At 34.6% G+C, this 18,954-nt stretch overlaps 1 protein-coding gene across 7 annotated transcripts in view; it reads right to left on the reverse strand.

Annotated features, from left to right (window-relative positions):
• Positions 1 to 287: 287 nt before the first annotated feature.
• The window catches only part of mtd (mustard), a 2,476,738-nt gene continuing 2,458,071 nt past the window's right edge, over positions 288 to 18,954 (reverse strand). For all 7 annotated transcript variants that reach the window (XM_067759877.1, XM_067759878.1, XM_067759880.1 and 4 more), the window contains one exon: positions 288 to 1,104. In XM_067759877.1, the coding sequence (XP_067615978.1) occupies positions 969 to 1,104 (136 nt within the window). In that variant the 3' untranslated portion in view covers positions 288 to 968. The remainder of the gene's footprint in view (positions 1,105 to 18,954) is intronic.

Raw genomic sequence — 18,954 nt, forward strand, 5'->3', positions numbered from 1 at the left:
GAGATATTCTCCGTACATAGGTATTAATGCCTGCTTGAAATGAGCAAACGAATAATTTTTTTTTAATAAATTCTGCACTTATATTTTTTTTAACTTGCTTTGAGTACAATCTATCTATATTTATAAAATTCAATGTCTGTTCGTTTGGGAACTCATAACTTTTGAACCACAACAGGAAATTTAGTGCAGTGATTCTAGGCATTCCTGGAAGTATTATAGGCATGCTTTTCTCCTATTCCTTCCAAGACTGACATGCCAATATAATCAAATACCACGCGAGCGGAGCGGCTTTGGTTATTGCCGGAGTTACAACTTCGGAAATGTACACAAATACCACCCATTATTCAAAAATATCGATCCCTCTTTTTGGTGGACCTAATGTAAGTCCTAGGCCAAAAATTTTAGCAAATTTGCTCCACCTTTGACATCGACATGCAATTTATTGCGACTTTTAATTCCATCTTTGCAATGCCAAAATAAAGTCGTACGCAAGTTTCCAGCTTTTCATCTCGAAATCGAGGTTAAATCAAGTCATTAATTAAAACAACCTCTATCTTTAACAAAATATAAAAGTTGACTAAGTAGTGTAACCGACAGACACTTATCGTGATATCCCTAACTATAATTGACTGCAAAAAATGTAATATTTTCTAACCAATTAAGAAAAATAGCCCACTTTATGTTGACTACTTAACCAACATTAATATTTTGTCAAACATTAGATTAGGTTAATGTAATAAAATGCCACAGATGTGAAATGTATCCTTTCAGAAGCATCAAAAGTGACTGCGATTCTTTTACCGCGATCTGCTCTGAGCTTCTGGTTCATTTATTCTTTCCTCTAATTTCCTCTATGTCTTTGCTTACGTTGACTTCTTTGATATATTTAGTCTGATACACATAGATAATTGTTTGCTTATTTTAATTTTCTAATTAATATAGTTAACGTTTCTGGTTATCATTCAATCTTAAACAAATGCCCAGCATTCAAGTGTTTTAATAACAAAGTCTTCTTGAGGTGCCAATGGCTCGTTTTCGTATGTACTGCAAGATTGCGATCGTCCTTGATTAAGGTCTCCATCTAACCATAGCCCAAAACGTCCACTAGTTGAATGCAGAAATAAGAAGAGTAAATGTTAAATACATCAACAGTTATTAAAGAAAAAAAATTATATATATATATTTATATATGGGGGTGGCCCTAACAAATAAAGTTTCCATTTCTTTTCACTTCTCATGGTAAAAAATATTACATATTAATTTTGGTTCCGATAGGAGACGGGACAAACGTTGCCAAATGTCCCGTATTTGTCGGGACATCCCGATTTATCCTAATATCAACTGCCTTAAAAATATTTATTTTCTAAAGTAACTTTACACTTCATTTTCATGCTCTTGTTCTTCAATTCTCGATACAACAAAATCCGTAAAAACTATTTGTGGAGAAGATTACAAAAACACCAGAATAGACCACACTATCCAACAGTGTTTTACCCAGAATGATCCGGCACATACACTTTGAGAAATAATTAATTAAAAGTGTCTACTTTTTTTGCAACATACCTTACTTTAATTTTTTGATAATTAACAGTAAACAATCTAATAATAATAAATTGTAAAATGTGAGAAGGTATATTTATTGCAAATAAATAAACCAACATATGGGTGATTCTCCGCGAGCTTACAGATTTGTGTCTTTTCGAAATTTGAAATATATTAAAGCATTATCTATACATTAAATTATGTAATTGAGTTAAAGTTATGTTTATTTTAAAATTTCATGTTGAATTTTATTGACTGATCATCAGTTTTATGAAGTTATAGTTCAAAATACCATACAAATATCACAACCGTGGTATGTCCACAACCACAATTTTCATAACATTTTAGGTGGTAACTTTTTTAATCTTTAATTACACGAGTACTAAATTGTCATTATATTAAATACTTTACTTAATCTGCAATATTAAATATTGTTTTAATGATAACATTTCTGTTTTCGCTTTGTAATTTGATTTTGAAAAGTGTCCATTAGTTTTTGAGTAAAAAATGTTACTAAAATCGTTAGGTTGGTACTGCTTTATTGCACACTGGTTCGTGACATGGGAGTGTTAATTTTGATCAGCAAGTGCCCCGCATATTTCCATGTTAATGTTTGAAGTCTTAAATAACTAATATCCATTTTTAAACACTGAAGAACTGGAAAAGCGGTACGTATCAAAAAATCGTGTCACAACCGTGGCACTTGTATCTTTGTAGTTTTAAGTTGAGTGCTGTCTATTGTATCATTTTTCTTTAAAGTTTGCCGACATAACCTTAAATTTTTACTTAAAATCTTGCGAGTCATACTAGTTTTTTTTTAATGAGCAATTTATTTTCAAAATGTCACAACCGTGGCAGTTTCAGTATCAAGAACAGAAATTAATAGCTGTAGCTCGTCCACTTTGGGAATGGTTTTTATCTATAAAAACTCATAGAAAAATGATTGAAAATATTTGAAAATCGAATATTTTTTTCCAAAATTTTGGGTAAGTAAATTTGAAAGCTAGCGGAGAATCGCCCATATACTCCCCCTCCAGAAAAAGAAAAATTAATTACTTTTAATGTTAATTTACAGTGTTTACTGTAAGAATTTTTTGCCGTAGTTTGAAACACGTTTGTGTTGTATATATGGGGTATTCCATCCCATTTCGACCAATTTTGAACCCGACCCCTTTAGAATTGGCTGAAAGTTTTTCTTCTTTTTCTAGCTTACGAAAGACGTTTTTCAGAAGTTTTTCAAATTTTTTCATCCAAACTCAAAAAAAGTTATGAATTTTTAAGAAACACCGTTTTTGTTTTCAAAATGCTATAACTTTTTCAAAAATTGACCGTTTGGGATCTTTTTTTTTTAAATTGGTTTTTAAATGTACTTTTCGGAAAAAATTCAAAAAAATGTTTAAAGTTTTTTTTTGTTGTAATTTTTCAGTTTTTCGAGATTTTTCGAATTTCGCCCTTTTTTTTCATAAAAAACTTCAATCAATCCTGTAATCATCCCCACTAATCCCGGAGTGGGCCGATTTTTATTATTTAATTGAAAAAAAAAACTTTAAAATTTTTTTTATATTTTTTCCGAAAAGTACATTTAAAAACATATTTAAAAAAAAATGATCCCAAACGGTAAATTTTTGAAAAAGGTATAGCATTTTGAAAAAAACACCGTTTTCCAACTCAAAATAAGTTTTAAATATTTTAAATAAATCGGTGTTTTTTTCAAAATGCTATAACTTTCTCAAAAATTTACCGTTTGGGATCATTTTTTTTTAAATATGTTTTTAAATGTACTTTTCGGAAAAAATACAAAAAAAATTTTAAAGTTTTTTTTTCAATTAAATACAAAAAAGAAGTTTTTTATGAGAAAAAAGGACGAAATTCGAAAAATCTCGAAAAACTGAAAAATTACAAAAAAAAAAACTTTAAACATTTTTTTGAATTTTTTCCGAAAAGTACATTTAAAAACAAATTAAAAAAAAAAAAGATCCCAAACGGTCAATTTTCGAAAAAGTTATAGCATTTTGAAAACAAAAACGGTGTTTTTTAAAAATTCATAACTTTTTTTGAGTTTGATGAAAAAATTTGAAAAACTTCTGAAAAACGTCTTTCGTAAGCTAGAAAAAGAAGAAAAACTTTCAGCCAATTCTAAAGAGGTCGAGTTCAAAATTGGTCGAAATGGGATGGAATACCCCATATGTATGTTTATTGTACATTTTTTGTATTTTGATTGGCAGAATTTTAGAATGTGTTTTCAGAATGCGTTTATGTAATTATGTTGATAGTTTTTAATTTCGTAGATATTGGCATGATATAAAAAATGAAGGTAGTTCCATTTAATGTGACGTTCGCCACTTGACTTTTGCGGGGACAATAACAATTTCACCAAAAACAAGCTACCAGATTGAAAAATGTTAACGGATACGACTCAATTATTTTCATAGTTATTTTAAATAAAGAAGAAAAAAAATTATCCGCATTAGAAATATTTTAATACGAAATATCACCCTAGAAAAGAAGGGTTTTTTATAAGGTTTTCATCTTTCGAAATAGCTTTGGTGGAAGAAATATGCATCAAAGCATGCATACCTAGGAAATATATCCTTCCCAAGTGTCCGTACGTTTGCTCAGAACATTTTGTCAATTGCTTGCCCAAATGAGGTCCTTATAAACCGAAACCGCAATTTCTAAAGATTTAGCATACTTAAAAGCAATTTTTATGAAATTGAATGGTGATAAATTGGCTACAAGTCCACATTTTTTATTTTTTTATTTATTGTATAATTCAAGCGTAGCACTTGAGGAAGGAATTGTTAAAAAATTGTTTAGGGAGAACATTGCCCTGTAGCTATGCAGGTTAGTCAGTAGTTGTGAGAGTTCTTATGCCCGTTGTACCAAAGGTCACTTGGGACAAGCCCCGCCTATAAATATTCTGTGACCTTTTAGCATTGACATAGATGTGGCGTGCCACAAACGTAACAAATTAAACACCTACCACTCACTGCGGACTTTGGAGGTACACTTTTTCTTAACATGCCTTGAGAAATATCCACTGACGAGGCGTGAAAATAGGGCCATACTGTAACAATGTATGAGTCATTATCTACTATTTTTCAATAAAATTACATTTCTTACTGTGTTCTAAATCAATATGTATGCACATAAATCATGCTTAAGCATATTATTGTTGTCTCAGATGATCATTGCATTTTCAACCTCAAAGAAATTCCCATCCCGAAAAACCACAATTTCGTTAAACAGTAACGGTATGGCGACGCTTCTATCAAAACAACAAACATCATGAAACTTCAAAAGTCCCCAAATACGTTAAAAATTTGTAAGTTAAGTACCTTCTTTTTTATACCATGGGTATTGGTATTGTTATTGTTATTAGTGTTTACTTATTTTAGTACCTTTTATGTTGATTTATACTAGGTTGTGTTATTGCTATGTCATGTTGCTGATGCTAAAAATCCCAGCATAGCTATTTGTGGAATATTGTTATTTATATTGATGTGCTTGAAGAACCTAAGTGAGGGTCAAGGTGGCGTGCACATTCACTCGAAAAAAAAATCAAAACTGTATTATGCAGAATATATTTTCAATATATAACTGTACTCCGCATAATGAATTGTAACGAATTTAGTGCAATTCCGCTTATTTGCAACCTTCTGCTAACGCTAGAATCACTAAATACAAAAAAAAAAATATAAGGCGCGATAACCTCCGAAGAGATCTAAGGCCGAGCTTTTCTTCCAATTTGCGTCGTGCTCCTCTTGATTTTCCCTACAAATTGGCCGGACGGGACCGACTCCGAACGGCACCTGCAAGGCAGATAACTTTTCACTGAGAGCTTTTCATGGCAGAAATACACCCGGAGCGCTTGCCAAACACTGCCGAGGGGCGACCCCGCTTAGAAAAATTTTCTTCTAATTGAAAAAACTTATTTCTAAGATTTTGATGTTGCTTTGCCCGGGGTGCTAACCCAGATGTGGCAGGCGGAGGACGCTACCATCACACCACGGTGGCCTCACTAAACTGTTGAATAAATAACTCCAATTTTCGATAATGCAAAATGGTCTTTATTAGACTACTTCAAAATAACACTTATACTTCGCAACTGATAGCTTGAATCAAACTGAATACTGATTCTCACCTTTACCTCCTGTTATACTCTGTGATTTCTCTTTCGCATACTTCTAGGCGCTTCTATTTCTAGAATTTACTGGCAGCTATAAAATTACCAGCTATAACATAACTACAGATGCACGTTATAGCTTCTCATATGCGCGTGTGTATGTGAGTGATACTTCCACAGATAATTGCCTACTTTTGGGAGTATCTCAGATAAGATATATGCATGTGTTTGTGCATCTCTCTCCGCTGCGTGTACGTACATATGTGCAGACATAATGATTGATTCGTTTATGTAGATACAAGTGACTGCCGGCTTTATTGTTGTTGTGGCTTCATTTACTTACCATCAGTCTAGTGATGTGATTATCACTTAGTGTCACTAATATTCATCACACTGCCCTCCACAAATATATGCGGTAGGTGACATCACCGATCCTCTTTACAACTCTGCACGGGCCTTCCCAACTGCACCAAAATTTGGATGGAACACCTTTCCGACGGTGGGGGTTGTATAGCAGTGCCAAATCTCCCTCCAAGAAACCTTCCGAATTATTGTTCTTGTCGTACCTGTGTTTCATCCTACTACTCATTATCCTGGACCGTTCCCTCACACTCTGTTGTTTGGCCAATGGACTACTTCGTAGAGCTTGTGCTTGACGGATTGGCTTCGCTTAATCAATATCGTTCCGACGTTTCACAACAGTAGTGCGCCCTGGCTTGAAACTACCCTCGCATTCATTCTGGGAAATTCTTTCCTTCGTTTTTGTGCGTCCATTTGGTTTTGTCAATGCCAGTATTTCTCTCGCAGGTACTTTTGATTTCGCTTTATTTGGCCCATTTGATCCATCAACCTTTACCTTTGACTTTCGTGGTCTTTTTCGAGTCTTCTCCACTAGCACTCGCTTACTGCTGAACCCTTGCTCAAAACTGAAGTTAAGTGTCACGTCCTTGTTCATGTACTGCATAATCCTTCTCTGCATATCGATCCAAAATGACTTCATCAACGATCTCTGCCACAACGAACTTGTGTAGAACCGTGACCTACCCACTTAAGATTTCACATACCACTTCTCCCTGGACTTGATTATACTCGCTAGTAATCGTACGCAATCTTGCTTCAGGTAACGGCTTTACTCTCCTGTTGACCACATCAGATCGGATCAAGGAATGAGATGCGCCCGTATTGACAGTCAGTACACGTTCTTTGCCATTCACATTTCCTCTGACGTTAAGACTACTCGATTTTCTTCCAATTTGCGAGACAGATATCACAGGACATTCAACAGCTGGAGCTAGCTCTCGATTTTTACATCTGGCAAGCTGTTGCTCATCTCCTCCCGCTTTGCGTTTACGGCCACCCAGGTTGGAACTACCAGGACCGGTGCTGCAACGACGTGCAATGTGACTTGGGTTACCGCACTTGAAACACTTCATAACTCCGGCATTTTTCTGTTGTATCCCCTTCAGTGCTTCCAAAATTGTGTCTACCCAGTCTGGTCTTTCCACTTCCACGCGATGAGCTTTGTACGCTGGCTTACTCAAAAGTGAGGCTGTTTTCTGAGTCAGTGCATGCGATACCGTTTCAGCAAATGTTAGTTTTGGATTCGCATATGTAGCTCGTTTCGTTTCCACATCTCGTATGCCATTTATGAAGCTCTGGATTTTTACCCTCTCGGTGTATTCCAAGGGTGCGTCCGCATTTGCTAGATGGGCCTGTCTTTCGACATCCGACGCAAACTCCTGCAAAGTCTCATTCGCTATTTTGTAGCGATTTTGCAACTCAATTTGATATATCTCTTTCCTAAGCTCGCTTCCGAAACGTCTCTCGACAGCGGCCCTCAATGCTTCATAACTGTTCCTTTCGTACTCTGGAATAGTATGTAAGATTTCAGCTGCACGCCCTTTCAGTGCCACGAACAATGCAGCAACTTTATCTTCCGCATTCCAGTGGTGCACTGCAGCGGTCTTCTTAAACTGTAGCTTAAAGACCTGGAAAGGAACAGAACCGTCAAAGGATGGTTTTTTTACCTTTGGATTACTCGCTGAAACTGCTGGGCGATTTAGTTGCAGCTCCTGTAAACAACCTTTTAAAGCATCTACCTCAGCCTCGATTTAGCTCTCAAACTGCATTATTTATTGGTCCATACGGGCTTCAAGTTATGCAGATAGCTGTGATGATACCTGTGCTGAAATTTGTGCCGACATTTCTGATATACGCGCCTCTTGTGCTTCAATTTTAGGTGTAATTTCTGATGACATCTCTGAGATACGTGTCTCCTGTGATTTCAGTTGGGATGATATTTGCGACGATATTTCTGAAATACGCGTTCTTGTGCTTCAATCTTGGATGTTATGCGTGTCTCCTACGATTCCAGTTGAGATGCTATATATGTTTTCTGTTCTTCCAGTTGAGATCACATTTGTCTTTCCTGGGTTCTCCTGGGATTCGAGTTGTTTTTCCATCTTGGATGTTACTGTCGACGTTTGTGCAGACATTGCAGCTAATATTGTGTTCAAGTCTGTGTTCGCCATTGTCTGCGGTGTTTCGTTTTTCTCTTAAATTTTTGTTGTTGTCTCGTCGCCATCAATATGAAAGACATACTCTTCCACGTTAATTCCTTCTGCTTCCAGTGCCTCTCGTAGTCTTGCCTGAAGTTCGAGTTTATTGCCGGTTGTATTCAATCCACGGCTCTCCAACTCCTTCTTCAATTGCTGGATCCTCAATTTACTCAATTTTGCAAGTTGTATTCGCAATCTTCGGAATTTATTCAACAATTCCTCTTCAGACACCAACTGTAACGAATCTAGTGCAATTCCGCTTATTTGCAACCTTCTGCTAACGTTAGGCTCACTAAACTGTTGAATAAATAACTCCAATATTCGATAATGCACATGGTCCTTATTAGACTACTTCAAAATAACACTTATACTTCGCAACTGATAGCTTGCTTAAATCAAACTGAATACTTATTCTAAGCTTTACCTCCTGTTATACTCTGTGATTTTTCTTTCGCATACTTCTAGGCGCTTCTATTTCTAGAATTTACTAGCAGCTATAAAATTATCAGCTATAACATAACTACAAATGCACGTTATAGCTTTCATATGCGCGTGTATATGTGAGTGATACTTCCACAGATAATTGCCTACTTTTGGGAGTATATCAGATAAGATATATGCATGTGCTTGTGCACCTCCGCTGCGTGTACGTACGTACATATGTGTAGTCATAATGATTGATTCGTTTATGTAGATACAAGTGACTGCTTGTTTTATTGTTGTTGTGGCTTCATTTACTTAGCATAAGACTAGTGATGTGAGTATCAGTGTCACTAATATTCGCCACAGTATGTCCAAGTTGTTGATAAAGAATGAAAAGATGATTATTTTATTCGATTGAGGGTGATATAAAATTATCATTGATTGTTAATAGGTATCAATGTGAAAATATTGATATTTGGGAAAATTATTTTTAAAAATCTTAAAATTTTTTTAAATTGCAGAAATTTTTTTTATTTTTAAAATACAAAGATACTTCTTTCTTCTGTAGTGTTTTATGTTGTGTTCGAATTGAAAATGGGGTCATTGTTTAAATTTCAATTTATTTGTATTGCGGAGTTTGTAGGGAAGGACGGGGTACATTTAACACTTTCATTCAAAAGTCGTTTATTTTCTATAACATATAATTTTAAAAGAGTTAAATGGGTAGAAGCTCCGGGGTTTGCATGTGCAATAATGAAAATAAAAAATTGGAAAAAAACCAACTCTTAAATTAATGAAATGAAAATGAAAGTGTAGCTAATTTTTATTTGCATTTGAAAATTGTTATATAATTAGTCAAATGTGCCCCACAGTGGGGCGCATTTAACTTTTTCCGGGGCACATTTGACCATATTTTCTGCTAGGTTTTCTCAATAATTTATTTGTGCTTATTTAGACTTATTATAACAAAATATAAAATTCAAGTTTAGATTCAGTGTAGATATCTTATAACTTTAAACGAGCAATTCTTGTTTGTTTGTATAGCCGAACGATCTCGGGAACGGCTCAACCGATTTAAATGAAATTTGGCACAGAGATAATGTATCACCTTCTAAGACTTTCTATCTACGTGTTACCACTCAGAATATTTCACAAGGTTGCCACCTATTCGAAATTAAAAAAAATTGCATGAGATATGCCGATGTGGGTATCAAACGAAAGGTATTTCACTCCGCATTACAATAGGGACATTTATGAGTAGGGTTGCCATTTAGGGTTGCCACCTATTCGAAATAAAAAAAATTTCATGAGATGTGCCGATATGGGTATCAAAGGAAAGGTATTTCACTCCGATTTACAATAGGGACATTTTTGAGTGGGGTTGCCACCTATTCGAAATTTAACAAAAAATTCGTGAGATATGCCGATAAGGGTATCAAACGAAAGGCATTTCACTCCGCATTACAATAGTGACATTTTTGAGTAGGGTTGCCACCTACTGGAAATTAAAAAAATTGCATGAGATATGCCGATATGGGTATCAAACGAACGGTATTTCACTCTGCATTACAAAAGGGACATTTTTGAGTAGGGTTGCCATTTAGGATGGCCACCTATTCGAAATAAAAAAAATTTCATGAGATATGCCGATATGGGTATCAAAGGAAAGGTATTTCACTCCGCATTACAATAGAGTCATTCTTGAGTAGGGTTGCCATTTAGGGTTGCCACCTATTCGAAATTAAACAAAATTGCATGAGATATGCCTATATGGGTATCTAACGAAAGGCATTTTACTCCGCATTACAATAGGGGCATTTTTGAGTAGGGTTACCATTTAGGGTTGGGGTAGTTAGACGAAATGGCGGCCACCGTGGTGTGATGGTAGCGTGCTCCGCCTATCACACCGTATGCCCTGGGTTCGCACCCCGGGCAAAGCAACATAAAAATTTTAGAAATAAGGGTTTTCTATTAGAAGAAAATTTTTCTAAGCGGGGTCGCCCCTCGGCAGTGTTTGGCAAGCGCTCCGGGTGTATTTCTGCCATGAAAAGCTCTCAGTGAAAACTCATCTGCCTTGCAGATGCTGTTCGGAGTCGGCATAAAACATGTAGGTCCCGTCCGGCCAATTTGTAGGGAAAATCCAGAGGAGCACGACGCAAATTGGAAGAGAAGCTCGGCGTTAGATCTCTTCGGAGGTTATCGCGCCTTACATTTTTTTTTTATTTAGTTAGACGAAATAGTACTCTACTTACTCATATTCTATTAAAGCTTTAAAGGAGAACATTAAAGTTAAAAATCTTCGTAAAAAAATCTTACACATGATTCGACTTAATTTTCTAAATTTCATACACGCTAACAAAATTGAAATGCAATATCAAGGCACCGTGGCAAATTATAGCAAAATATATTTAAATGCATATTTTTGGCAAATATGAACTGAATAATTGCAATTTCTCACAGATTACTATTAGAGAGATTTCTCACCGTAGCAAAAAGATATGTCACCAAGGTTATTTTGCTACCGTTGAACACTGGAGGCATATGTTCAATTTGAAAACGACATCTAACCATTTAACTACTTACCAACAGATGGCGCTTAGGGAAGTAATTTGACATTTAATTAAACTAACTGATAGTTGTCATAACTGATACTTCGTCATTCGTGAAATTTACATGTTTTTGGAATGTAATGAAATTGTGAGACATTCATAGTGTATAAGGGAGGGTTTTTGCTTACCCGACCACTACAGTGTTTTTCAGGGTGAATTTATAGCTATCTGGGAAGCAGCCCTCTATCTTGCTAACCTGCAGGTGACCAATTCTATTTAAATTTTTACTGAAAGCCAAGCTGCCATAAAGTCCCTGCAATGCAGTAACACCTCGTCACTTGTGGCATTGGAGTGCAAAGAAACCCTCAACAAACTACCTGAAAATTGCAACCTAAGCATAATATGGGTTCGTGGCCACTGTGACAACTCAGGAAACTGCGCCGCAGGTAAGCTAGCTAGGGAAGGCACCAACCTGCAAACAATAACCTTCTCTGGTTGGGCCAGCCCTCCTCTAAACACTTGCAAACACTGCCTACGTTCTTTTTTCACGGATCAAGCAAATGCCAGATGGGCCAAGGAGCCTACATGTAGTATATCCAAGCAAATCTGGCCTAAGCTGGATGAAAAGAGAACGCAATCGGTGATATTGTTAAACCGTATCTCTATAAGCCCACTAGTGGGCCTTCTCACAGGTCACTGTCTCATGGGCACTGCCTTGCGGAGCTTGAATCTACAAACACAAACGACATCTTTCGTTTCATCAAGCAAACGCGCTGGTTTATCCTCACTGGGGTCTAAACATTCTTCTTCTTCGAAAGTAGGGAAACACGAAATAGGGGCCCCGCGTGGTAGCACAACGGGCCACAACGGCCTACGTGAGTCTCCGCTCGGACAGCGGAGGCAGCCATTTTAATCTAACCTAACCTAGTGTATAACTAAAAAATGTTTGAAATTAATAATTCGGCGCATGAAGATACTTGACCTAAATAACTTAGTTACCGATTTCACTAATTATCATAACAATCCCTTATACTATAGGCTGGAATTTTTAAGGAAATCAAATATTGGTAAATAAAAAAGAATGAATTGAAGTTTAGAAAAACTATTTTATACATAAGCTGTCAAATTTAGCATCAAATAATTATTTGGTGCTGCTGCGACCAATTGATTCTGGGTTATTGGAATCGGAAGTTTAAACTCAATCTCGGTTCTAAGTGTTATATATATGTCTTTTATAACAGGTTGTATAAAAACTCAGTTGTCTGGAAATAGACTACGCAAATAATTTATATTGAGGGTGGAATCGCAAAATATCTCTTCAAATAAAAGGGCTTCTTGCAATTTTCCCCGAAGTCGACCAAAACGTATTCCCCAACCTTTAATACCTCGTCGTCCAATAATTTGAATTTTGAAATGTCTAGCCAAGCTTTTTCTTTCAAGCCTAGCCAAGCTTGCTTTTTGCAGGCTTTCTTAGAGTAAGTCAAGGATTTCGCTTCAAAAATCCATAAGGCCAGCTTTCTCTAACCGCCTTATTAGTTATCCAACTAGATGGACATGATATGTTATTAGCGACCACAAACTCATAAACAAATCCTCGGAATGTATCGTAAGACAATCCATATGCAAAAAACGCACACTTCTGTGTATATTAAACAAATAGTTCTTCTTGAAATATTGTTAGCGTTTGATGGCTCGTGTATTTAGAGTAATAACTAAAATTCCTGGTGGTTATTGGAGCTTTTCGGCCGATAATTTCAAGACAAAACACAAGTTTTTCTTTTTCTCCTACGCGTTTCGATGGGTATTTTCCATATTCCTCAGGGAGGCTGTATATTTTAACATAAAAATATAAACATAAAACAAAACAAACATTAACATATTTAACAATTAAAAATTTGCATAACTCTTTAACAGACCTTCCACTTACATTCAATGTTAAATAACTTTATAATAAAGTCTGTTAAAGAGTTATGTAAATTTTTCATTTTTAAATATGGAAGATCGAAAATACCCATCGAAACGCGTAGGAGAAATAGAAAAACTTTTGTTTTGTTTTATCTTATTATTATCGGCCGAAAAGCTCCAATAACCACAAAGTTAACTAAAATTTGGCCTAAATTAATATACTAAAGTTCTTATCACAACTACTGTCGTTTCCAGAGTCCGAATCGTTCCTCAAAGGATCTAGTTTCTAGCTCCAATAACCACAAAGTTAACTAAAATTTGGCCTAAATTAATATACTAAAGTTCTTATCACAACTACTGTCGTTTCCAGAGTCCGAATCGTTCCTCAAAGGATCTAGTTTCTTCATTTGCATGATCAAGGTTGTTATTTTTATATTATACTTCTCCGCTACGAACGTAGCTTTTTCGCGCTTTTGCCTAATGTCTGAAAGGCCTTTCTTCATATCGTTCTCATTTATCTGGCATCGCTTGATCTTTCTCTTGTATTTACGATCCATTATTACATTAAAACTGGGCAATAGAAAACTATTTGCTTTATTATTTATCAACATATGTTTATTGGGGAACATTTGACATTTGTCCCATTCTACTTACCGTTTCGCTAGAATTTTGCAAACTGTATTTCACTTCAGAAAAAATCAATATTTAATTTTATAAACATACGTGCAGGGGTGTGTATTTCAAAGGATGCTAAAAAATTATTGGTTCTTATTGTTTTGAAGAAAGCATACGTCCGTTCTACGAAAAACTACAATAAAATCGCGAAAATGTAAAAACATGTGTTACTTCCGTACGCGCTGAAATATAATAGTGATGTTTTTTGCCGTTTCTTTTCATAGGACTAAGGTCCTTTCCACAACTGTATATTTTTCATAAAGGCCCCCGTACACACTACAGACAGTAAAGTCAAATGTGCCCCAGTGTCAAATGTACCCCGCTCTCCCCTATAGTTGTAAAGTTTCTTATATGTATAGATGATAAATACTTTTCATTATAAACTGAAGAAAGAGCGCATATAATAAAAATAGACATGTGCAAAAAAAGGTAAAGTTTTGAGCAATACAGCTCACCACATGCTAACTAAAACCTATCCTAACTACAACCATTAATTGATGTTGAGATTGGATTTTGTTAATTTGAATAGAATAAATTAATTCTGGTGTGAAATTGTGGTTGTTTGTTGATATTGTAGATGTTCAAATAAATTTTTGATGCGTAGATATTAAAACAGGAAAGTTGAAGATGACGATATGATTAAAACTATGGCATAAACATAAAGTTCTTAGCAGTATTTGATCTTGTTAATCAGATTTTTGTTTGCAATATATTGTATTAGTCAAATAATTCTAATTTCACAAAGTTAAATTTAGTTTGTAGTATTACCACCTTTTTCCTCATTTAAATTTTAGCAGTTGTGCTAGTATTTCAAAATTTGCTTGAAAGTCATATTATAAAGTATTCAATGATGTTATGATTCGGAGCAGGATCGCCAATATAGTTAATATATAAAGTATATATTTTTAAATTTTTGTAAATCTTTATTTGATCAAATCAAAAAAAGTATATTTATTACAAGTAACAGACAAGTAAGACACTACGTACATTTAGCTTTATCTGCGCATATTCATAGGCATAACAAAATAGTTTTTCAATTTAGTTGCAGTTTCTTTAACAGAGAGCTCATAGTCCAGCATACACTTTATTAAAAAGTTATATTTCCTCCAATGTTTTATATTAAACACAAAAACGGCTTATTAAAAAAGTTTTGATTTTAAAAAGGTCTGTAAATATATTTTATTTAAATATTTAAAAACTTATATTTTGTCAATTCTATTATTTCACGACCGACTCCAAGTAAGTATTAAATTTTTATTCCCGAATCACTCAAGCGCTGGGTTGCATTCGGTCAACTCGTACAGGAACAGCTGATGCATGTTTGATGGGGTGAGTTGCGCTTAGGGTGTCGTTACATCTCAGCAAAAATGCTTGGAGTAATTGTAAAAAGGAGCACTCATTTGTTGCTCCATTAGGAGCAAGAAACAATTTTTGTGTGTTCGTTACCGTTCGATACTTTTCGTGTCATTTCGTTGTGCCGCCAAACTGCTGATTGCGCTCGCGGTGTCATTACGTGTTCGGTTTTTGGTGAAGCAACACCGTACGCTTACGTGTTATTGTTTTAAAACAAAGAAAAAACTAAAAAGTATTAAACTCAAAAGAAACTAATATAAAATTAACGAAAATTAAAAAAAGGTAAGTTAAATAATGTATACTTTATATTCAAAGCTTAAAATGACGCGCCTTGTAAAGAAAGAAATTAATAGGCATAATGAAGGTGACGCTTTGACGAGTGAACCGCTTGAGGAGCCGCCATTTGCAAATTCTGCCTTCGCTGCAGATGCAAATTGTGAAATAGCTGCTCCAGATGCAAATCCTGAAATGCCTCAAGTAGAAAATGAAAGTATTTCCAATAACCTGGCGGTATGGGTTGTAAAAAACCAAATCACCCAAAAAGCGTGTAGTGAACTTCTTAGCATATTAAATAATGGAGGTATAAATGTTCCTTTATGCAAGCAAACCGTATTGGGAACTCATTGCAATAATGAACTTTTAATCTTTGATATGCAGCCAGGGAAATACTTTCATTTTGGAATCCGTAAAGCTTTTCAGTTACTTGATGTTAATTTGTTTTCAAGTGAAAATATAAAAATTGATATATTTGTGGATGGGATTCCAATCGCTAAAAGTTCTTCAAAGATATTGTGGCCAATTTTGGGTGCACTACCCGGACGAGAAAGCCCATTTTTAATAGGTAGTTACATTGGCCCTTCAAAACCCAAAGACGTGCGACATTTTTTGAGGGAATTCACCAAAGAATATTGTGACATTAAGAACAACGGTGTGCTAATCGGTGAAAAGTTGTGCAGCCTTGAAATAAGGCATTTTATATGCGACACTCCTGCTCGAGCTTTTCTTACTGGAACGGTTGGCCACACCTCTGCTGTAGGGTGTTCGAAATGTGAACAGATAGCCTTCTATAAAAATAAGCGCTTAAATTATAGTACTAATATAGCAACAACAAGAAGTGATGAAGACTTTAGAATGCGAAAAAATTTATCGTTTCACCAAACCTTGTTTCAAAATGAAATACATCCTTTGGAAACGTTGGGAATTCGAATGATTTCCCAGTTTCCACTGGATGTTATGCATTTACTTGACCTTGGAGTCACAAAAAAAATGTTTTTGCTTATACTTAAAGGAGGGCATAACAAGCCAAGGCTGAGTGCCTCACAAAAGTTTCAGCTCAATAGGCGTATGATCTGTGTTTCGAAAAATACCCCAAAAGAATTTTCGCGAAAAGCTAGACTTTTTGATGAAATTCATAGATGGAAGGCAACAGAATTTCGTCAAATAATTCTTTATACAGGCATTGTAGTATTTAAAGGGATATTAAATACAGATATATATGAACTCTTTCTCTTACTTCACACTGCATATCGTTTCGTTTCTTGCCCGGCAAAGAGTCAAGCAAACTTGGAGTGCGTTCAGCATTTAATTGAGGCTTTTGTTTCCGAGTTTGCAAAGGTTTTTGGTACCCACAGAATTAGCTACAATGTTCATAACTTATTGCATTTAAAAGATTGTGTTCAAAACTATGGTATTGTCGACAACTACTCAGCTTATAAGTTTGAGAACTTTCTGCAAACATTAAAAAGGGACTGTAAAAAAGCTTCTAAAATTGGGCAGCAAATAAATAACAGAATACTGGAAAGAGTTTTGCACAAGCCACCTAAGGATCCCGATTTCGTTTTTGTAGGAAAACCCGGCAAAGATAATGTGTATTCTAAGTACAAATTCGATCAATTCATACTATCCGTGAAGTCGCCTGACAATTATTGTTTTAATAGAAATATGGTTCCAATAAAAATAACTGGCTTTTTAGTTAATGAAGGTTCTTAATTCGTAAGAGGAAACATTTTTACAGATCCAGTTAGTTTTTTCGATTGTCCTCTTGATTCATTGAACACATTAGGTATTTGCACAGCAAAAACATTAGACAGTTTGGAACATATAATAAAACTAGACGATATATATTGCAAATGCTTTTGTCTGCCTGAGGAAGATCATTTCATCTTTGTCATGTATGAAGTGGTGTAACGCGCGTGGCCCTATTATTATTAATTGTTTTATTAATTCATTAATTTGTTTATTATAGATGAGCAAGTTGACATTTACAGCAGCAAAAATGGATTGCCCCAAATTATACAGACTATCTGTGGGTGCGCTTAAATCGTTTGATACTGAAACAGTTGGTGAGTTAAAAAAATTACATATTTTTGAATACACCGCTTTTCCTATATATAACCCATTCCCCATACACTCAGATTGTACATGTTTTAAATATTTATATTCCCTTTAATTTCAAAATTTTTCTTATGCATTCGTATATCATACATTTCTGTAATTAACTCCTTTTAAATTTTTAGCTCAAAGTGATGTAACTATAATTTTAAAAAGAATGGAGGACAAAATTGATTCAATCCCGGCTGATGTCAAAAAACTTAAAGATTTTGCTTGCCAACATACTGTAGCATTAGATTCAGTTTTAAAAACTATGAATGCGAAGCCAAGAGACTTAAACTTTTCCCTATAAATTCCTTGTCGCAGCTGCAGGAGTTCGAAGAAAACTGTGAAAATTATACTCATGTGGAAATAGTAAGCATCTCACCCCTGGTGATAACAGAAATAGATAAAATTTTAATAACCTATTTATTTGCTTAGGTATCTTACATTAAAAAAAAATTTGGAGGAATCGAGTTATACAAAATGTTGCAGGCAATTTTTGCAGATACACTCCTAGCTAAAATTAATTGGGATGGAAAAAAGGGAAGGAAGCAATACAAAACTTCAAGCTATTCAACTATTTTATTTACGGTATGTGATTTAAATTCTTTAGGAATTAGAATTTAACTTTTTACACATAAGATTCAAAAACTTTTTACATTCATATATGTATGTATGTATTTTTTATTCTTTTGGCAGTTTAAAAATATTATTTTAAAATCTTATTTTTACAGAAGCCCTGAAGGAGAACCATTCGTCATATCCCGAATTCGAAAAAAAAATGAAAAAAGCATTCCATAAAGCAAAGGCCGCCTCATGTCGTAGAAAATACAATGAAAAATTGAAAGTTTAATCTCTTAAATGAATCTCTTAAAACAATGAAATAACTTTTTTTTACTGTTGTATGTTATATTAGACTTGGTCAAACAAATTATTATTATTATTACTTGTACCTACATATTTACTATTGTTGAAAATAGTTCGATTTTGCAGTGTAAAATGGACTTTGTGAAGTATCTGATACTTTTGTTTTCTTTAGTACCTGAAGTACGAAAAAACAATGTATTAATTGGGGCGTTCCATGGTTGGAAGAACGTTTGAATCTGATTTTGTTTATACTTGGTCAATTTGTTGTGGTTATGCTTTTGAAGTACACTCAAAAGTTTTGCAAAAACAACAAAAAATTATTTTTTAACAAATTAGTAAAAAAAAATTTTTTTTAATTTTAAACGTAAACGTCAAAGCTTTCCCTGCAATTTTTATATTAAAACCTTTTTTTCTGCGATTAATAGATAACGAGATAAAAAAATTTTGAGAAAAAGTTACTAAAAAATTAAATTAACAATATCTTGCAAAATAATTGAAATTTTGCAAAACTTTTGGGTGTACTTTAAAAGCATTTTAACCACAACAAAATGACCAAGTATAAACAAAATCTGAGATTCAAAAG

This window comes from Eurosta solidaginis, chromosome 1, assembly GCF_040869045.1.
Source record: "Eurosta solidaginis isolate ZX-2024a chromosome 1, ASM4086904v1, whole genome shotgun sequence".
NCBI classification, from domain to species: Eukaryota; Metazoa; Arthropoda; class Insecta; order Diptera; family Tephritidae; genus Eurosta; species Eurosta solidaginis.